This window comes from Coregonus lavaretus, assembly GCF_964263955.1.
Source record: "Coregonus lavaretus genome assembly, chromosome: 11".
NCBI lineage: Eukaryota > Metazoa > Chordata > Actinopteri > Salmoniformes > Salmonidae > Coregonus > Coregonus lavaretus.
In genome coordinates, this window is record NC_139998.1 from 17,894,257 (window position 1) to 17,911,107 (window position 16,851).

The 16,851-nt window shown below is 44.1% G+C and overlaps 1 protein-coding gene across 1 annotated transcript in view; it reads left to right on the forward strand.

The window, feature by feature from the left end:
• The window catches only part of LOC311137066 (thromboxane-A synthase-like), a 93,933-nt gene that overhangs the window by 44,479 nt on the left and 32,603 nt on the right, over nt 1-16,851 (forward strand). The window contains exon 6 of the mRNA XM_084171396.1: nt 11,210-11,326. Coding sequence (XP_084027522.1) covers nt 11,210-11,326 — 117 coding nt within the window. The remainder of the gene's footprint in view (nt 1-11,209; nt 11,327-16,851) is intronic.

Sequence of the window (16,851 nt, forward strand, 5' to 3'; positions counted from 1 at the left end):
GCAGATCCTCTCCATCTCTGTCAGGTTGGATGAAGAGCGTTGCTGCACAGCTATTATCAGGTCTCTACAGAGATGTTCGATCGGGTTCAAGTCCGGGCTCTGGCTGGGCCACTCAAGGACATTCAGAGACTTGTCCCGAAGCCACTCCTGCGTTGTCTTGGCTGTGTGCTTAGGGTCGTTGTCCTGTTGGAAGGTGAACCTTCGCCCCAGTCTGAGGTCCTGAGCGCTCTGGAGCAGGGTTTCATCAAGGATCTCTCTGTACTTTGCTTTGTTCATCTTTGCCTTGCCCCTAACTATCCTCCCAGTCCCTGCTTCTGAAAAACACCCCCCACAGCATGATGCTGCCACCACCATGCTTCACCGTAGGGATGGTGACAGGTTTACTCCAAGTGTGACACTTGGCATTCAGGCCAAAGAGTTCAATCTTGGTTTCATCAGACCAGAGAATCTTGTTTCTCATGGTCTGAGAGTCTTTAGGTGCCTTTTGGCAAACTGCGAGCGGGCTGTCATGTGCCTTTTACTGAGGAGTGGCTTCCGTCTGGCCACTCTACCATAAAGACCTGATTGGTGGAGTGCTGCAGAGATGGTTGTCCTTCTGGAAGGTTCTCCCATCTCCACAGAGGAACTCTAGAGCTCTGTCAAAGTGACCATCAGGTTCTTGGTCACCTCCCTGACCAAGGCCCTTCTCCCCCGATTGCTCATTTTGGCCGGGCAGCCAGCTCTAGGAAGAGTCTTGGTGGTTCCAAACTTCTTCCATTTAAGAATGATGGAGGCCACTGTGTTCTTGGGGACCTTCAATGCTGCAGAAATGTTTTGGTACCATTCCCCAGATCTGTGCCTCAACACAATCCTGTCTCGGAGCTCTACGGTCAATTCCTTCGACCTCATGGCTTGGTTTATGCTCTGACATGTACTGTCAACTGTGGGACCTTATATAGACAGGTGTGTGCCTTTCCAAATCATGTCCAATCAATTGAATTTACCACAGGTGGACTCCAATCAAGTTGTAGAAACCATTTCATTTTAGAATAAGGCTGTAACGTAACAAAATGTGGAAAAAGTCAAGGTGTCTGAATACTTTCCGAAGGCACTGTATATAATGACGAGATGCTCATGTCTCTCCCCTAACAATGGGAGTCATTGTCCCAAAGGCGGGAAGGCAGGCGACAAGCTTAGGTCCAAAGTAAGCCCATAGAAACGCGATCCTCTCTGTATGTAGTCCCCTGTAGCTCAGTTGGTAGAGCATGGCGCTTGCAACGGCAGGGTTGTGGGTTCGTTTCCCACGGGGGGCCAATATGAAAATGTATGCACTTAACTGTAAGTCGCTCTGGATAAGAGCGTCTGCTAAATGACTATAATGTAAATGTTTCCACACACATATCAAGCCCCTCCCCCTGCCACTCACAACAACAAAGATGAGAGATGCCTTCTTTCTCTCTGACAAGTGGTTTCAACTCACTATTTGCATTTGAGGTTTGGTCCAACATAATCTATCATAAGGACACAGAAACACATTGAGAGATTATTTTTTACTGTAATAGTGGAGAAGTTAACTTTTCTAACAATACCCATTTTATGTCTCAATTCTTCAAATTAGGCGCAGAGCAGACACTACTCAAATGGGAGTGTTAATGAACATTGATTCTGGAAAATGAATACTCACCACGTACCTCTAGCAGCATTTTAGCCAAGACTGTTATACTAGCTGTCTAGTCTGTGTTTTATAAATGTGCAATAAGCATAAAAAACATTTATATAAGGAATTGGCAACTCGTTCTCATTCTGAGAAATATGGTAGGCCACTTGATTTCAACATCTGAACAAAGTGGACAGGCTAGCATGCTGTTCAAACAGTTGGAGATGGACAGAAGGGTGTGTTCATAACAATTCAACTGTTCTGCCTTGTTAGCTAGCAAATAGATCCAAGTTGGCTAAACTTGAAATATAAAGATTAGCTGGCTACTCACTAGCACGTGGGCTTGTGCTTGAGAAATTGTTTATGAGACCTGGGTTAATTTTCTATAATGCCTGCATGGTTTTGGTTATATTTGTAACAAAAATGAATCGGCCATAAGTTAGAAAAAAATTAAAATATGGTTTTTAGGCCATATCGCCCAGCTAAGTTTAAAGGCAAAAAAAAAAAATCTCACCAACTTTTTATTTAGTTTATAGTTTTTCAGAAGTTGGGATAAAACTACCGGTATATCATACAAAGTCATATTCATTCAGATATTTTCATATATTCAGTTATCATATTTGCATTTTATATTTAATAATTTCTTGTACCTGTGGGCTGCCACTCAAATCTGAGAAATGCATACAAAGATAAAAACAGTATCAACAGTTTTGTAATATTTTCTGTGCAAGGAAAATAAACAAAAAAGGATCCCCAAACCATTTTTCCGGCTGTTCGTACACCAACATTTTTCTCGAGGCAAGCCGAAGTCGGTAGCCGAAGTCTACGCCCCTTCGTCGGTGATTGGTCAACAATAGGGATTCTTCAATGAAGTATTTGTTGTCATTCAACGAGAGACTAATCGTTTTCAAGCACATTTTTTCACTTGAGAAATACTGCACCAAACATCTTAGTTAGAATTAAAATTGTGTGGCTGAGTCCTATGCAAAAACTTCAAAATGAATGACATATTTCTTGAGTTATCTTAAATTAATTCGGACTATTTTAAGGAAGTGGCTACAGCCTCTCAAAATAGACAAACAGTATTATTGCCGCTTTTCTCTCGTTTTTCAAGCGAAGGTCTTTTAAGGGAGTATGCAAGCACTCTCGTTCGGTTCTAGGCGCCAGCCGAACTGAAGCCTGCTGACACCATTACATTAAACCCAATCCCCCCGCCCCCCGCCCTCCCCCACAACGACAAGAACCCCCCGCTTCCCCCATCGTACCACCCCTTCCCTGTGGGCCTGAAAGCCAAGAAAGTAACAAAAGTCGAAATAAATATATATAATTGGTTTGTATGTGTGGGGCTTTAGCTGAGATTGTTCTTTACATAGTCAAGTATATTTGTCCAGGCATCAATTGTTCTTTGACTAGCACCACTCATTCTTGCTGTCGATAATTCTAATGTTATAACTTCTTGTAATAGTAACTGTACCTACTTGTTAAATAGGAGAGAGTGAGGTGGTTGCCATCTTAGAGCCAAAAATGTTTTTGCAGGACCTGGAAACCATGCTGCCTGCCAGCAGTAATCTTCTCTGATTGATTGAGAGATTCAAGGGGCTATCATCATTAATTAACATAATGGTTGGGGAGCATTGAATATTTACAGTTTTGTAACTTTGTCCCAAAAGTCTTTAACTGCAGGGCACTCCCACATCATATGAAGAAATGTTGGGGCCAATTTCATTATAAAACGTTTCTTGGGTATTAGATCAAGTCTGTGAACAAACTTGATATTAATAAATTGATGGTTCGGATTATGGGACACCAAGATCATATTTTTCCATAATATGGTCCAGTTGAAGGATGATTAATTTACATTTAGATCTGTGGGCCATACTTATTTTATGGCTAGCTCAGAGTATGAGCTTTCCAATAGTTGTTTATATATTGCAGAGATTAGTCCTTTCGGGAGACCAGATAATCTGTTTTCAAATTCCATCATTGGATGATTCGACAGCTGGGTTTCCCATGGAACTCCATAAACCAGAATAGCTGACCTAAATAAATAAAAATAAAATAATTACCTGGTAATATAAATGCTTCTTTCAGATCTTTCAGATATAAATGCTCTTTCAAACCATTACTATCCAATGTATCGCCATGGATACGGATACCAAATTTGGACCATTGGGGCATTGTGAAGGGCCGCCATCCCGATCGGAAGGCATTATTTTTAAATATTGGAGCCTGGGCATGCCATTTCGTTTTCCAGTTGCATAGTTTTTCAATTTTGCGCCAAATAAAAATGTTTCGGCCAAAGCCTAGTTTACATTTTTTTAAGAGATAGATCAATAAACACCACTTCATCCAGGGCAATGGGAGCCATCATATTTCTCTCTATTCTCAGCCAGGGAGCGGAAGAATGTTTCTTACATTACTAGCCCAGAAAGTTTTTTGTGTTATTACATACAGCCCAAAATAACTTTTGGATATCAGAGCGGCGGTAATTCACCAGCATTCCGACCAGAAATACGACTTTCCCGAATTAGATCGTTTGTTCATACCCCCCAAGGCAATTGAACTTATCCCAGAGGCTGCTCCAAGACGCTGCCGGCGGAGAAGAGGTATTTGGAGTGGACTTCTAGTCCGACTCAGGGGGCGTGCACACCATCCACCGCTTCCTAGTACACAGTATTACTCACTAATGTTCAGTCCCTGGACAATAAAGTAGACAAGCTCAATACCAATAGAAAATCTTTAGAGGGAGCTGAAAGTCCGTATTGCCCAGCGACAGTCCCGAAACCTGAAGGATCTGGAGAAGGCCTGTATGGAGGAGTGGGCCAAAATCCCTGCTGCAGTGTGTGCAAACCTGGTCAAGACCTACAGGAAATGTATGATCTCTGTAATTGCAAACAAAGGTTTCTGTACCAAATGTTAAGTTCTGCTTTTCTGATGTATCAAATACTTATGTCATGCAATAAAATGCAAATTATTACTTAAAAATCATACAATGTGATTTTCTGGATTTTTGTTTTAGATTCCGTCTCTCACAGTTGAAGTGTACCTATGATAAAAATTACAGACCTCTACATGCTTTATAAGTAAGAAAAACTGCAAAATTGGCAGTGTATCAAATACTTGTTCTCCCCACTGTATGTAAGAATGCTGTTCATTGACTACAAGTCAGCCAGCACCATACTACCCTCCAAGCTCATCATTAAGCTCGGGGCCCTGGGTCTGGACCCCGCCCTGTGCAACTGGGTCCTGGACTTCCTGACGGGCCGCCCCCAGGTGGTGAAGGTAGGAAACAACACCTTTACTATGCTGATCCTCAAAACAGGGCCCCCACAAGGGTGCGTGCTCAGCCCCTCCTGTACTCCCTGTTCACCCTCGCCTCCAACTCAATTATCAAGTTTGCAGACGACACAACAGTAGTAGGTCTGATTACCAACAATTCCGAGACATCTTGCAGGGAGGAGGTGAGGGCCCTGGCGGAGTGGTGCCAGGATAATAACCTCTCCCTCAACGTCAACAAAATGAAGGAGCTGATTGTGGACTTCAGGAGACAGCAGAGGGAACACACCCCCATCCACATCGACAGGGCCGCAGTAGAGAAGGTGAAAAGCTTCAAGTTCCTCGGCGTACACATCACTGACAATCTGAAATGGTCCACCCACACAGACAGTGTGGTGAAGGCGCAACAACACCTCTTCAACCTCAGGAGGCTGAAGAAATTTGGCTTGGCCCCTAAAACCCTCACAAACATTTACAGATGCATAATTGAGAGCATCCTGTTGGGCTGTATCACTGCCTGGTATGGCAAATGCACGGCCCGCAACCGCAGGGCTCTCCAGAGGGTGGTGCGGTCTGCCCAACGCATCACCGGGGACACACTGCCTGCCCTCGAGGACACCTACAGCAGCCGATGTCACAGGAAGGCCAAAAAGATCATCAAGGACATCAACCACCCGAGCCACGGCCTGTTCACCCTGCTATCATCCAGAAGGCGAGGTCAGATGCATCAAAGCTGGGACCGAGAGACTGAAAAACAGCTTCTATCTCTAGGCCATCAGACTGTTAAATAGCCATCACTAGCCGGCCTCCACCCAGTACCCTGCCCTGAACTTAGTCACTGTCACTAGCTGGCAACCACCCGGTTACTCAACCCTGCACCTTAGAGGGTGCTGCCCTATTTACATAGACATGTAATCACTTGTCATTTAATAATGGAACACGGGTCACTTTAATAATGTTTACATACTGTTTTACTCATTTCATAAGTACAGTGCATTCGAAAAGTATTCAGACCTCTTGACTATTTCCGCATTTAGTTACGGTACAGCCTTATGCTAAAATGGATTAAAAAAATAACAAAAATAATTCTACACACAATACGCCACAATGAGAAAAACTGAAATACCTTATTTACATAAGTATTCAAACCCTTTGCTATGAGACTCGATATTGAGCTCAGGTGCATCCTGTTCCATTGATCATCCTTGAGATATTTCTACAACTTTATTGGAGTCAACCTGTGGTAAATTCAATTGATTGGATATGATTTGGAAAGGCACACACCTGTCTATATAAGGTCCCACAGTTGACAGTGCATGTCAGAGCAAAAACCAAGCCATGAGGTCGAAGAAATTAGTGGTTTAGTGGTCCGAAAATGTCGGAAACATTAACTTGCTTGACCATGCTGTAGGTCATATGCTTTGTTGACTTCACTGAACAGAGGTTGATATCCAGTTTTGTGGTAAAACAAAGGTGTGGTTGAATTTATTCTGCCACTGTGTCTTCTTATTGTCTCGGCCTATATATCACAGTCGCAAGGCATACTCATTAAAAGAGTTCCCCTGTCAGTCAATCTGCAAATCCGTGGCTCAGAACCACCAGATATATGCAATAAAAACGAATTGTTATCAAAAACAAAACTGTTGGTTCCAAAACCAATGAAAAAAATATAGTCTTTAAAACAACAAAATATGTACAAATTTGTCTAGGCTGCTACCAAGGTGCCATCAATTATATTTGGAATTATCAGTGGATAAATACAGCCCAATACAGTATATAGAGTGAGTTTAACCAGACCTGGGTTCAAATACTATTTAGGGTATTTTAATTACTTTCAAGACATTTTTTACTTAAAAAGACAAGTAGTTGAATATTTAAGCAAAATGGCATGAGATCAGTGACATCTTGGAGCTCAGGTCACAGTGCTCTGTATTCCACTGGAGTTTTACCTCCAGGTCTTCAGTATTCTAGCATTGTTTCCTGTGTTAGTTTCACCACAGAGGACCATAGGCTCTAAGCCCTTAGGAGCGTGTTATTCACAAAAATTCCCGGGTTCGAATGCCTTGTTGCTTTTATAAAATGGTTGGCAACAAAATGTAAAAGATTAACGACATATTTTCATTAACTTTATTTTAATGAGTAAATTCATTTTATTTCATCCTTCTACCGTACAATATAGTCTGGGCAAAAGCCAGTTGTTAGTTCTGAGATTCTGAAGTTAGCCAAATTGGATTCTATTGGCATGGTTGTTAGCAAAGCGGGCTGGTCGTCTGCTCTAAGCAAAAAGGTTACCATGCACGCTGGCTACTTCTGCTTTGCTAGCTAGCCAACTTAAACAAAAATGCACATTGTTTGCTGTCATTTCAGCTGCTGATGTAATTGTATGTTAGCGTGTTTTACCTTTGTTTTTATTGCTATTTCTTTGGATATATCCATAATAATGATCTTGATAAATGAATTTGCCTGGCTCAGAGAAGCTGTCAATCTCGTCCTGACGCGTTCATTCTCTAAATGGGACAGTGGAGATCGCAAAAAAAAAACAGCAACATTGTTGCACAGGTACGGAGAGGCAGGCAGCAAGGTTTAGACAAACCCCAATGTTGCAAACCAAATGCTAGGCTAAAATCATGGAGAAATAATGTCTAGATGCTATTTTCCAGTGGAGATTAAGTTTATGAATTGCCTAGCTGGACTGTGGGACAGTTGATGCGCATTCATAATTCAAATAGAACTGTTAACAGGCATTACCCAGGGAGATTGTTGTGAATAACTCCCTGCTATCAACCAATCAGCATCCAGGATCCAAACAACCCGTTTTATAATGGAATGTATTTGGAAATACACTTGGAAAGTATTTGAAAATGCTCAAATACACTGACTCAAATACACTCCCTTGCATTTAACCCAGGCATACAGCTGGGTTTATTTGAAAATACTTTCAAGTAGTAGGCTATTAATAGGAAATGATTTGAAAATGGTTTCAAATAAATACTTCCAATAGAAGTAGTTGATTCGGGCCACATTATTAGAAAATACGCAAATACACAGAAAATAAGTATTTAAATAACAAATAATCAAATACACATGTATTTGAACTCAGGTCTGGTTTTAACACCAATCCACCAGAAATGTTGTGTACCAATGACCCAGAAATGTTGTGGTATGTATGCAGCATGCACACACACAAATACAGCACTCAGATCCTGGCGTGATACAGGAGCTTAATAACATTTTTACCTGTTTGATTGAGTGAATTTGACTCAGATGGTGTTTACTTGCCGGCTTCCTGTTGCCAAGCTCCTGACTCATTGTTCACTTAACATCCACTCTAGCAGTAGATGTGGATAGGGTGGATATGCTGCTGAGATGTGGATGTATTATGGAGATGTGGCACACGCTGTGTTTCTGAGTGGTGTATGGCTAGTGTGCTGTTGAGATGTGTGTGGGTGTGTGTGTGTACGATTCAGAGCCTTTACACACCATCTGCAACAAGCAGCAGGAGCAGACCCATAAAGACAGTCTCCATGGAGGCAGAGAAACAAACCCACGTCACTGTTATTCTGTGGACTCAAATATGTGCCTATACAAAGCCAAATATACATGGCTTAAGTGCTCTAAACTGCCGAACAACAGTTGTCCTTTCCAAATATTTTATTGTCTTAGAGCACTACTAAATTCTTACCAACAGAACATTGCCAATAAATTATGCATTTTTATTACATTGTGTCTGGTATGTTATACTATCACTGGAAAATGCCAATAAATGAAAATGATGGATACTGTTTACACCAGTAAACACATCACAACACCACATGAAACGTAAAGTATTGTCAGCCAGAGAGCACCTACATATGTCACCCAATGCTTCATTAATATTTATGAACACTTTATGAACAGTTAATAAGCATTAATGAACTCCAAATAACAGTAAAATATCAGTGACATCTTGGAGCTCAGGCCACAGTGCTCTGTATTCCACTGGAGTTTTACCTCCAGGTCTTCAGTATTCTAGCATTGTTTCCTGTGTTAGTTTCACATTTACATTACATTTACATTTAAGTCATTTAGCAGACGCTCTTATCCAGAGCGACTTACAGTTAGTGAATACATATATATATATTTTTTTTTTTTCTTTTTTTTATACTGGCCCCCCGTGGGAATCGAACCCACAACCCTGGCGTTGCAAACACCATGCTCTATCAACTGAGCTACATCCCTGCCGGCCATTCCCTCCCCTACCCTGGACGACGCTGGGTCAATTGTGCGCCGCCCATGAGTCTCCCGGTCGCGGCCGGCTGCGACAGAGCCTGGATTCGAACCAGGATCTCTAGTGACACAGTTAGCACTGCGATGCAGCCTTAGACCACTGCGCCACTCAGGAGACCACAGAGGACCATAGGCTCTAAGGACTTAGTGATGACCATTGCCCACATACGACTGGACAGGAACACAAAAGAGGACAGGCTAGGCATGCTGATTCCTCCATCTCCTCCTGAGATTATTTGACATGGGGGCTGGGTGTTGGAGGAGGGCTGTGGAGGGTTGTTGCAGGGTTCAACACTCACACACACTGCCCGCTGCCCTGTGGTTCTGGTGTCAAGACTGTGTGCATACATTCGTGCTCTGTATGTCTGTGTGATCTGTGTGTGTCTGTTTATGCTCACATATACACTACCGTTCAAAAGTTTGGGGTCACTTAGAAATGTCCTTGTTTTCCATGAAAACATACATGAAATTAGTTTGAATAGGAAATATAGCAAAATGAATAGGAAATGTAGTCATTGACAAGGTTAGAAATAATGATTTTTAATTGAAATAATAATTGTGTCCTTCAAACTTTGCTTTCGTCAAAGAATCCTCCATTTGCAGCAATTACAGCCTTGCAGACCTTTGGCACAAGTTGGATTGGCTTGATGGGCACTTCTTATGGTCAAGCTGCTCCCACAACAGCTCAATAGGGTTGTGATCCGGTGACTGTGCTGGCCACTCCATTATAGACAGAATACCAACTGACTGCTTCTTCCCTAAATAGTTCTTGCATAGTTTGGAGCTGTGCTTTGGGTCATTCTCCTGTTGTAGGAGGAAATAGGCTCCAATCAAGCGCCGTCCACAGGGTATGGCATGGCGTTGCAAAATGGAGTGATAGCCTTCCTTCTTCAAGATCCCTTTTACCCTATACAAATCTCCCACTTTACCACCACCAAAGCACCCCATACCATCACATTGCCTCCACCATGCTTGACAGATGGCATCAAGCACTCCTCCAGCATCTTTTCATTTGGTCTGCGTCTCACAAATGTTCTTCTTTGTGATCCGAACACCTCAAACTTCGATTAGTCTGTCCATAACACTTTTTTCCAATCGTCCTCTGTCCGGTGTCTGTGTTCTTTTGCCCATCTTCATCTTTTCTTTGTATTGGCCAGTCTGAGATATGGCTTTTTCTTTGCAACTCTGCCTAGAAGGTCAGCATCCCGGAGTCGCCTCTTCACTGTTGACGTTGAGACTGGTGTTTTGCGGGTACTATTTAATGAAGCTGCCAATTGAGGACCTGTGAGGCGTCTGTTTCTCAAACTAGACACTCTAATGTATTTGTCCTCTTGCTCAGTTGTGCAACGGGGCCTCCCATTCCTCTGTCTATCCTGGTTAGTGCCAGTTTGCGCTGTTCTGTGAAGGGAGTAGTACACAGCGTTGTACGAGATCTTCAGTTTCTTGGCAATTTCTCGCATGGAATAGCCTTCATTTCTCAGAACAAGAATAGACTGACGAGTTTCAGAAGAACGTTCTTTGTTTCTGGCATTTTGAGCCTGTAATCGAACCCACAATTGCTGATGCTCCAGATACTCAACTAGTCTCAAGAAAGGCCCGTTTTATTGCTTCTTTAATCAGCACAACAGTTTGCAGCTGTGCTAACATAATTGCAAAAGGGTTTTCTAATGATCAATTAGCCTTTTAAAATGATAAACTTGGATTAGCAAACACAATGTGCCATTGGAACACAGGACTGATGGTTGCTGATAATGCGCCTCTGTACGCCTATGTAGATATTTCATAAAAAATCAGCCGTTTCCAGCTACAATAGCCATTTACAACATTAACAATGTCGACACTGTATTTCTGATCAATTTGATGTTATTTTAATGGACAAAAAAAATGCTTTTCTTTCGAAAACAAGGACATTTCTAAGTGACCCCAAACTTTTGAACGGTAGTGTACATGTGCATGATCCGTATGCTGTAGTATGTACAGTACATGTATATTCTTGTGTGCTTCTGACATTCCCTCCTCTTCTATCTGTAGACGATCCGTGCTGCCACTAAGCCCATGAGTGACTGTCTGCTGATGCTGAGGAACGAGCGCTGGAAGAGAGTACGCAGCATCCTCACCCCCTCCTTCAGCGCAGCCAAGATGAAAGAGGCAAGACCCCCCTTCTCTCTTCCTCTTTTCACCCCTGTCCTCTTCTCCTCTCTTCACCCCTCTCCTCTCCCACCATCTTCACCCCTCTCCTCTCCCACCATCTTCACCCAGCTCCTCTCCCCCTCTTCAATCTGCTGTGTGCATGAAACCCATGCACATATACTATCATAATTATACAGGCACACATATTTCTACCTATACAAGCTTATATCTACATGGAAGCCATACACATTCATAAACATCTACAGTGGGGAGAACAAGTATTTGATACACTGCCCTTTTGCAGGTTTTCCAGAAATCCAGAAAATCACATTGTATGATTTTTAAGTAATTAATTTGAATTTTATTGCATGACATATGTATTTGATCACCTACCAACCAGTAAGAATTCCAGCTCTCACAGACCTGTTAGTTTTTCTTTAAGAAGCCCTCCTGTTCTCCACTCATTACCTGTATTAACTGCACCTGTTTGAACTCGTTACCTGTATAAAAGACACCTGTCCACACACTCAATCAAACGGACTCCAACCTCTCCACAATGGCCAAGACCAGAGAGCTGTGTAAAGACATCAGGAATACAATTGTAGACCTGCACAAGGCTGGGATGGGCTACAGGACAATAGGCAAGCAGCTTGGTGAGAAGGCAACAAATGTTGGCGCAATTATTAGAAAATGGAAGAAGTTCAAGATGACGGTCAATCGCCCTCGGTCTGGGGCTCCATGCAAGATCTCACCCCGTGGGGCATCAATGATCATGAGGAAGGTGAGGGATCAGCCCAGAACTACACGGCAGGACCTGGTCAATGACCTGAAGAGAGCTGGGACCACAGTCTCAAAGAATCAATATCAAATACTTATGTCATGCAATAAAATGCAAATTAAATACTTAAAAATCATACAATGTGATTTTCTGGATTTGTCACGCCCTGGCTCTGGGGACTATGTTATGTTGAGCCAGGGTGTGTGATTCTATGTTTGTATATCTATGTTGGCCTGAGTGACTCCCAATCAGAGGCAACGAGTGTCAGCTGGTTGTCTCTGATTGGGAGCCATATTTAACTGTCTGTCTTTTCACTTTGTGTTGTGGTTTCTTGTTCCGTGTTGGTTTGTTTATGTAACCAAGGACGTCACGTTTCGTTGTTTTGATCGTGTGATCATTCGTATAATAAATATGTTTGCTTTCAACGCTGCGCCTTGGTCCGCTTCCTGTAACGATCGTGACAGAAGAAACCACCATAACAGGACCAAGCAGCGTGAAGAAGAGAGAGGATGGACTTTGGAGCAGTGGGGTGAGAGTCTGGCGAGAACGATGGAGGCCTGGCCCACGGGGAGGAGAGACCCCCAGAAATTTTTTAGGGGGGGCTCACGACGTCGGGGCAGCAGGAGGCCGCGATAGAGCAGTCCAGCGGGTTGGCAGAAGAGGCCGCCAGGTTACGGGAGTCACTGGTCACCAGGGGGAAGGAGGTTGTAGAGGCACGGCGAGAGGTACTGGCGTGTGTTGCCAGTCCGGTCCGGCCTGTTCCTGATCCCCACGTAGGGCCAGTGGTGTGTGTTCCCAGTACGGTCCGGCCTGTTCCTGCCACTCCCACCAAGTCTGTGGTGCGCGTCGCCAGCCCAGTCCGGCCCATCCAAGCTCCCCGCACCAAGTCTGTGGTGCGCGTCGCCAGCCCAGTCCGGCCCATCCAAGCTCTCCGCACCAAGTCTGTGGTGCGCGTCACCAGCCCAGTCCGGCCCATTCCTGCTCCCCGCACCAAGTCTGTGGTGCGTTTCGTCAGCCCTGTCCGGCCCGTTCCTGCTCTCCGCACCAAATCTGTGGTGCGCGTCGCCAGCCCAGTCCGGCCCATCCAAGCTCCCCGCACCAAGTCAGTGGTGCGCGTCGTCAGCCCGGTCCGGCTCATTCCTGCTCCCCGCACCAAGTCAGGGGTGCGCTTCGTCAGCCCGGTCCGGCCCATTCCTGCTCCCCGCGCCAAGGCAGTGGTGCGCTTCGTCAGCCCGGTCCGGCCCATTCCTTTACCCCGCACCAAGGCAGTGGTGCGCTTCGTCAGCCCGGCTCGGCCCATTCCTGCTCCCCGCACCAAGTCAGTGGTGTGCTTCGTCAGCCCAGTCCGGCCTGTCCCTGCTCCACGCACCAAGCCTATGGTGTGCGTCGTCAGCCTGGTAAGGCCCGTTCCTCCTCCACGCACCAAGCCAGGGGTGCGCGTCGTCAGTCCAGCACAACCCGTGCCTGGGTCATGTCCGGAGCCGGATCCGCCGCCGAGGCGGAGTGCCCACCCGGTCCCTCCCCTGTTGTGGTTGTTTGGCGCGGTCGGAGTCCGCGCCTTTGGGGGGGGTACTGTCACGCCCTGGCTCTGGGGACTATGTTATGTTGAGCCAGGGTGTGTGATTCTATGTTTGTATATCTATGTTGGCCTGAGTGACTCCCAATCAGAGGCAACGAGTGTCAGCTGGTTGTCTCTGATTGGGAGCCATATTTAACTGTCTGTCTTTTCACTTTGTGTTGTGGTTTCTTGTTCCGTGTTGGTTTGTTTATGTAACCAAGGACGTCACGTTTCGTTGTTTTGATCGTGTGATCATTCGTATAATAAATATGTTTGCTTTCAACGCTGCGCCTTGGTCCGCTTCCTGTAACGATCGTGACAGGATTTTTGTTTTAGATTCCGTCTCTCACAGTTGAAGTGTACCTATGATAAAAAATTACAGACCTCTACATGCTTTGTAAGTAGGAAAACCTGCAGAATCGGCAGTGTATCAAATACTTGTTCTCCCCACTGTATATAGCCATGCAGATTTAAATAATATAAATAAATAAATAATATGCCATTTAGCAGATTTCTACTTGATCTGGCTAGTCACCAGAGTAGAAGGCCTTCAGTAGCTAGCAATTTTTTCTCATCTTTTCATTTTTGTGGATTAACCAGAATCATTATCTTAATAGAAGTTGTCTCCATTTAGAGCCTGCCCAGCCCAACGATTGAAAATAGGTTGTTGACGTAAAAATGTTAAAGAGAGTCAGGGGATTTAAGGAATAGCACGGGAGATTGACGCCCGTAATTTAGTCGGAAAATGATAGCTTGTCTCCATCGAAGGCTTTCAAGCATTACATCTAATTAACGTCTGATAAACCAATGTGATCTGGTTATCTCTCTTTCACTTTCTCTCTCCCTCTTTCCCTCTCTCCTTCCCTCCCCCCTCTCCAACTCCCCATCTCCATCCCTCCCTCTGTGCCTCTCCTCCTCTCTCTCGCTGACTTCTGTGTATGGCCTGACATTATAATAGTGTCATTAGAACAAACAGTGGTTCTACTACTTTATAGCGTGGAACATAATTACCGGGGCCTGTTGGAACAGCATGTTTTATGTGCTCGTTGAGTCCCCTCTACACTGATACACTGACTCAGTGATTGAGAGAGATTGGTGAGCCTGCCTGCCTGCCTGCCTGCCTGCCTGCCTGCCTGCCTGCCTGCCTGCCTGCCTGCCTGTGACACCAGAGGCAGCAGCCATGAACAGACGTCAGGAGCTGCTATTGAAATGAACTAACTGCTCTCATAGCATTATAAAGACCAACCAAACCAAAGACCCTCTATTCTCCAAGTAGCGTGTGTGTGTGTGTGTGTGTGTGTGTGTGTGTGTGTGTACATCACACAGTTTCTCAGAACTATCAATATAAAAGAGGAAGGCATTGTTTTGAGATAGCACCTCCTGTGCTGTATATAAAAGTCATTGGAACATTGTATGCCTGTAACTGATCGAGTGCAGGATTTACACTGGATGACATAATGCCAAGGCATAATGTAAAATAGACACACTAGAAATGTAACAGTAGGTATGTAATTATCGTGTAGTAGGGTAGCGGTAGGTGGTCATTTAGCTGGACCGTTAATTGTGATTAAGGCTGTGGTGGTATGTTTCCACGGCAACCACCAGCGGTAGGCTAGAAGGAAACCACACACACTCATCTGTCACGCTCCAGATGCAGCTGAGTACACTCGCCTGAAGACAAACTGTTAGCGGATAACCACTAAGGATAAAGTGTTTAGGCTGAAAGTCAGTTATGACTGTTTTTGTGTTTACACATTGTCCCACGCAGGTAGCTTTTGTAAACGATGAGTAATTCCTGCTGTAATTGACAGTTTGGATTGTATTTGTTACATGCAATCAGTCCCTCAATTCGAGGGTGTACTCTGTGTGAATGACAATCAGTGTGTTTGTGTACACGTGGACTTTCTCTCACTTTCTCTGAGTGTGTGTGATTCATATTCTGTACAAAAAAAGTTAATAAAAGGAACAGGCTGGGAACTCAGTTAACAATATCATTGAGATTGGAGTTGCAGTCAGGGAGAGTTAATGACTAGTTATTGCTTTCTGTGTTTCTATTTAGGAGTCACACATTTCTCAATCAGTCAACATGTTTGTCTGACTCTGATGTTATGAAGCAAGGTTGTGTGAACAATCAGGGTGTGTATAGTGTAGTAATAGGGCAGTGTTCTGAGCAGGGTTATGTTAGCAACGTACCTACTTCCCTCATACACACACGTCCAGTTAATGAGTGGAGACATGCTAATTTTGCGCCCCACACACACACACACAGTCCTGCTCCAGAATTTAGCATGGGAGAATGAGCCAGTGGCATAGGACTGGCATGAATATGAATCATTTACGAGAGCATAAACCACTGACTTTACGATCGCCACCAAACAAACGCTCAGACAACTGCTGATCTGAATTCGGTCACATTACCCAGATACGTTTTTAGTGATGTCTGTTTTAGTTTACTGCTGTTTACAATCATAGCGCTCCAGTCTGTTTGCTGAGTGAGTGAGTGGACAGAACAGATGGAGAGAGAGAAAGAACAGTTGTGACCGCTGCTGAGAGGATGTGGTGGTGGTCTCTGGATCAATCTGCTCCTGTCTGAAGAGGGACAGATATGCTGTGACAGGATACACTGTTGAGGCTCACTCTGTGATAAGAGGAAGCTGTTGGGTCTATCTATCTATCTATCTATCTATCTATCTATCTATCTATCTATCTATCTATCTATCTATCTATCTATCTATCTATCTATCTATCTATCTATCTATCTATCTATCTATCTATCTATCTATCTATCTATCTATCTATCTATCTATCTATCTATCTATCTATCTATCTATCTCTATCTCTCTCTGTGTCTCTCTCTGTCTCTCTCTCTCTCTATCTCTCTCTCTCTGTTTCTCTATCTCTCTCTCTCTGTCTCTCTCTCTCTCTCTCTCTCTCTCTCTCTCTCTCTCTCTCTCTCTCTCTCTCTCTCTCTCTCTCTCTCTCTCTCTCTCTCTCTCTCTCTCTCTCTCTCTCTCTCTCTCTCTCTCTCCTTTTTCTTGTGTGTCTGTGTCTGTTTGTGTGTCTGTCTGCCTGCTGTAGTCTGGCTATGTTTGACTGACCAGTAGTCCCTGCATATCCTCTCAGCTGGCAGCGCCATGGTGTATAGATTTTAATTTGAGCCACCCTGCGCCTGTAGACGGGGAGGATACTGCTCCTGTCATAACCTAT